The sequence below is a fragment of the Rhagoletis zephyria genome, unplaced genomic scaffold (assembly GCF_001687245.7).
Source record: "Rhagoletis zephyria isolate East Lansing unplaced genomic scaffold, Rhagoletis_zephyria_1.1 Rzeph_scaffold_10902, whole genome shotgun sequence".
NCBI classification, from domain to species: domain Eukaryota; kingdom Metazoa; phylum Arthropoda; class Insecta; order Diptera; family Tephritidae; genus Rhagoletis; species Rhagoletis zephyria.
The window spans coordinates 1-5,690 of NW_016167979.1; the positions used below are offsets into that span (position 1 = coordinate 1).

The 5,690-nt window shown below is 34.5% G+C and overlaps 1 protein-coding gene across 1 annotated transcript; it reads right to left on the reverse strand.

Moving 5' to 3' along the window:
* Positions 1-950: 950 nt before the first annotated feature.
* Positions 951-3,422, reverse strand: LOC108376755 (sodium channel protein Nach-like; the record flags this gene model as incomplete). Its single annotated transcript, XM_017632995.1, has 3 exons — positions 3,262-3,422; positions 3,023-3,188; positions 951-1,096 (listed from the first exon to the last, which is right to left on the reverse strand). Coding segments are annotated over exons 1-3 (464 nt in total), but the record flags the coding sequence as incomplete, so codon positions are not given.
* Between the last annotated feature and the right edge of the window lie 2,268 nt (positions 3,423-5,690).

The following is a 5,690-nucleotide window of genomic DNA, read 5'->3' on the forward strand; positions in this document are numbered from 1 at the left end:
ACACGGAAACCACATATTTTACAACTTCAATTGCATAAATGTAGGGTTAGGTCTCGTAAAAAAGTTGATTTTTCAAAATTTTAATTTTTACGCACTCATGTTTCTGGCATACGGGCGACGGTAGTGCGGTAAACCTGATAAAAACATGGACGATATCATACATTCAGATCCGACTGTAATTGCCAAAGTTTTAACGAAAAATATAAAAACGCAACACCATGATACAAATATTTAAAGGTAAAACCAGTGCAGTGGTTAATTTTTTCAGCATTTTTATGAAGGAAATTATTAAATAATTTTTGAAAATTTCTCTTCTAATAATTTTGGCATTGCTTTGTTTTATTTTTCCAGCGTCCAAAGCTGGATTTATTTTTTTAGGGTATTCACAACGCTGTCGTAGGTGTTGTATTGTTGTATTTCGCAAACTTTTAAAGCTTAAATAACACAGGGTGCCTTAACTTTTTATTGTATCTTGCAAATATGCTAAATATGCACATTATTAGCTATTTAAAATTTACAGCAATACGCAAGACACCGTTATGAATTCCCCAATAGTTTACTCTTTGACAAAAACTGTTTAAATCTAAGTCTCAAACTTAGTGGAATATTAAAAAAAAAAAACAGTATGCACTTTTTTAGCCCATTTGTTTTAGTATAATAAGGGGCAAGTTTGATGTAGCAAGGACTTACCGGTGATATTTATCAATTTTTTTTCGCTGACGGTGTTGTCATTTCTTCCATATAAAAAAAAAAACGTCGAACATACTTCTTATGGAAGAAAATGCACAACACTGTCTCTGCAAAAGTACTAGATTTATTGCCACCTTTGGAACAGCTCCGTAAACATTTACTAAATAGTTGCTTAGCTCGGTGGGGGGTTCTTACTTTAGCCATATTCCTGCTAAATAATAAATCACTTTTCTAACAAAAATTTTTTACACACTACTTACGTTTCATTGCCAGAATCAGGACGAAAATAATTGAATGTGCAGCAATATCCATTCGCTGTAAAACTTTTAACAAAAAGTTCACTGCATTCCTGCATTTTTCCTGCCCAACGACACTTCAAAATAAGGTCATCGCAATTGGGAGCTAACTGTGAATAGAAAATAGAGTAATTATTTTGAATTAAAATGTGTCCCTAAGATCGAAGCAAACTACATACATGTCTTCTGCAATAATGACACAATTCATAATTAAAAAAATAAAATCCCTTACTACTGTTAACTGGCTTATGTTTCTAATACTTGTCTAATATACGTCTAAACCTTACTAATTTTTGCAGTAATCCTTACTATTATTATATTAGTATTAGACACAGATTATCTAAGTATTAGTGACACGGGCCACTCAACAGTAGTAAGGCATTTTATTTTTTGAATTTTGGAATTATGTCGTTATTGCAGAGGTCCATCGATATGCATCTAATATCGAAATCTACATGCATACACTGTGAATAACAGACGGAGTTTGCTCCATAGATTTCGATATTATTGGCCCAGTCAATCTGGCGCAATTTTTAGGTGTACTCTCAAATATATAATTCTCTAACGGACATATGTACTTATTCAGAAAATAACGAATGGCATATCTTTCAATTAGGGTAACACCATGTTCAAATAAACAGAGAACTGGCATAAAATACGCGCACATACATACATATCTCACGAATTCTTAGAGATTTAAGACGGTGTGATCTATCACTTAGCAAACCCGTCAGCCAACCAGCCCCTTGAAGTAATACGTTGAATGGCAGTGCCGCGGGAAGTGTTGTTTGTGGAGAAGTTTTAGTACGCACATCTAGCTGCGGGACTGCATATCAACTGCGTCTCTTAACGAGTGTCATCCGAGAACAAAAAAAAATCGCTTATGGTTTTTTCTCGTTCATCTTACATTCCAGATAATCCCATTTCACAGCCAGAATAAACAGAAGGCGTTTGAAATATACGTTAACATATCATCAGGAACGTTCTAAAGAATAAGTAAACAAAAAAAGTTTATTTCAAATGTTCAGAATGAATAAAGAAATGCAGCCATTATTTTTTGTAGAGGAAAAATTATCTAAATAATTTCAGTGGGAAGTACTACGCTGTGACAAGGCACTTTTGTGTTATCGATTGTTAAATTCACAGAGGCATATGCCTGGTCGAAATAAAGTCTAAAGTTAGTTGCAGCTTTTTTTAATCCATTGAAACTTATGCCAAAAAGTTTCCACTAACTTAAAAGTTGGCTTTATATTGACTATGAATATGCTACAATGATTAAATTAAATTTATTTTTCATGTAAAGATTAATTTTTTATTATTATTATGAACAAAATAACTTAAAAATTAGATTCCGAAAAAAAAAACAAATAGCTACAAACATTTTCGATATTTTATTCAAAATTATCCTTTATTATTTCTCACAAAACTTGTGATCAGTGTCACACGGCACACTCGAATGGCATTGAAAGCGCTTGCAGCAAAAATAAAAAATGCGAGTGCAGCACCTTCAACTTGAAATATATTTCGCTATCGATTTGCGCTCTCTCAGTTGCGGTCACACCTTGCAACTTTTATTTATGAGACTTCACCGGTTTATTGCGCCATGAAACTGATACTCGAAAAGTGACAAAGAGGTGTTTCTTGCTGTTCACACGTTGAAATAAAATTTCTCTTGAAAATGTTGCTACGTCTGACACGCTCTTAACTGAATAGGAAAACAATAACAATTGCTTATGTGAAAGTGATTAGCCGCAACATTGTACATTTTACTGCAATTATGTAGAGAATTTCTTCCTCCACAAAACGATATTTCTTCCACCTTAATAGCGATGCTCTATTGCAAACAGTTTTTAAATTATTTCCTGTCAAATTGAGAGATGGGACATGTCGTTATTTTAATGAGTGTCATTTTGCATGCAGAACAGTATGTCTTTTATCCGTGAGAGAAGTTTTTCGACCTGAAGTGACAGATCGCGTTTATATTTGATATATGTAAATCGGACGGCTTAGCGATCAAATACAAAACCAAAGCATACCTTTTTTAAAAGTTCTGTTATATTATATTTTTGTTTATCCAGAAAGTTCTTTTGAAATTCAGCAGCTTCCTTAAAATCTACAGAGCCGCTGTCGAAGATGCCAGCTAATAATTTAATTTTTTGTAGCCAAAGTTCTGGGGTTATCTGCGGATCGAACTGATCACGTCTAATGTATGTATACGAATATGACAATTCATTAGGTACGATCACCATCTTTCTCACACAAATTTTCTACTTACATTTCCTCTATAAATGCATTCACTGCACTTCGACTCAACTTGTTGACACTGCAAATAGACACCGCTGGAAATGGTACTTTCTCGACTAGGTATTGATTTGTTTCCAATGTGACGACAGTGGGGCTTCTTAAAATATCCGATACGCTTACCATTGTAACATAGCATGCGCAATTAACAGCAGCCAAAAGGAAAAGTGACCAAAAAAATCTACCAAATACATAAAAAATATTATAAGTACGTACCAATTTATTTTTTTCACAAAATTCGACTTTGTACAAAAGTCGGTCGATTCCTTACAAGGAATGTAATTAATTCAAAAACTAGTTCTTTAATATAAAGCAGTGGTTTGAAAAAAAATCGCAACTTAGAAACCTGATTTTTTTTAGGATTTTTTTCCTTAATCTGTTAGGAAATAAAAATGTAAGATAAAACACTCACATAAGAAAGTTCAAGACTGTAACTTAAAAAAATATTTGATTTTTTGTTTTTTCAAAAAACAATTTTAGAATCATTTCCTAAGTTATATTAAACAATTTTATTGAGGCTCATTGTGTTCTTCTTCTTTATTGGCGCTCTAACTGCCTATCAATTTTGGCCGAGTCCAAAAAACACGCGCGTCGTTTCAATTCTGTGCCAACTGACGCCAATAGGAAATGACAAGTGAAGCCAAGTCTTTCAGGGTCTTGGTCAACAACAAAATTTTTTTAATAAGAGTGAAAAAAGTCTGCGAAATACCGGATTTCCCCTTGTTTCTTTGAAACCAAGTTCAACTGCTTTAAAATTGTTTAATAATAAGTACCCAAACAACACGTGTGGAATGAGCATTACTTCTGTAAAAGATTTTACAGACCTGAAAAACTATGTAATAAGTTTTCTTTTTATAAAGCCTAGGTGTTATTAGTTCAATTGCTGATAAGCTCAAATATAAAACGCGTTGAGATACAAGTTTACCGAATAATTAGGGCATTAAGAAGTCACTCTGACCTTAGGTTATGTTAATGTTAAGCCCTTTGGAGGGTATCATGTACCGAATTCTGATTGTATAAGTCTGGGATTATTTAAACGTGGCAATCACATAGCATTTCTCTTCCAGCCTACAAAACTTGCAGTTCGTCTTCTCAGAAAATCCCAGTTTACAAATATGATGCCTTAGCTTGCAGTATCCTGTCAGGTATCCAATGATAGTGCTTAGACCCTTCCGGCTAAAATTAAGCAGTCGTTCAGAGACTCTTCGAGATGAAGTTATAAATCTCATGGGTTGCCTATTACCATTTGTGTTTTTTGCTCTAGCATTGACGCCGCCGTTTTACGTTAGTCTAAGTGTCCAAATACTACCTGGCTATACTTTTCAACATGGCGTTTATTGTGGCAAGTTAGTCCTTCCTGACATTTATATTTATGTTGCTTAACTTACCGTTGATATTTGTGTCTTCTCATAAGGTAAAGTAAACTAAATCCATTAAGACTGGCAGTTTGTAAATACTCCATGACCGTCTCTTTGAAAGCTAACCAAAATGATGCAAATATCTTCAACATATTTATTGCAAGTTTTTTTTTTAACACTTCAGTATCGTTTCTCTTGAACAGTCCAACTAAATTTCGTTTGCTTTTTAATTTTAATGTCTAGCTAAGTACTGTGATATATTTTTGGTCAACGCTTAATATACCACTACTAATTAATTGTACATATGATGTTCCAATGAAATGGGCGTTGAGTAGCTACATGTCGCTTAGCTTGTTAAAAACACTAAAGCTATGATTAGAAAGTTGTCATTCATTGATTTTCATTCATTAAACTATTTGATTTCCTTCAGACTAAAGTAATTATGTTGATACTATCGTTGGGCGTCATAGCCGCCTAAGCGATTTTGGTGGAACATAGCACGAAATTTTTTTCGTCTTCTTGTCAACTATCGCCATCTCCATAAATCTAATACGGCTGTGTATTGTGGTGTTGAACACAAAATTCAGCGTTGATCAAATTTGGAAGTATTTTTTCCGAGTCGAAGTTTCGAATTCAAACGAGTGATGACTGAACGCAGAGGCTCTATATATATACAGCAAAATCACTTATGACATAGACCTACCTGGCCTCAACCATCGCCGCGGTGAACGAAGACAAGGCGAAATACATGCTGGCACTTGTCTTTGTTGTTGGGTGACACCTCAGGTCTACCTCACTATGAACTTGTGAAGTACTTTGTGTACCTAGGATCCACAAATAATTTCAGCCCGAAGATTAAGCGAAGAATAGCCCTTGACAACGTTTATTAATAAAAGCAGGAGCTGATTTGGTTGTTGTTGTTGTTGTTGTAGCAGCATACAAATTCCCCAAAGACTTTTTGGGGAGTGTTGCTGGAGTGACAGTCCTTGGCCAGATATAAATCTGGGTCGTTCCGGTTACGTAGACCCGACTGTCGTGGGAACGT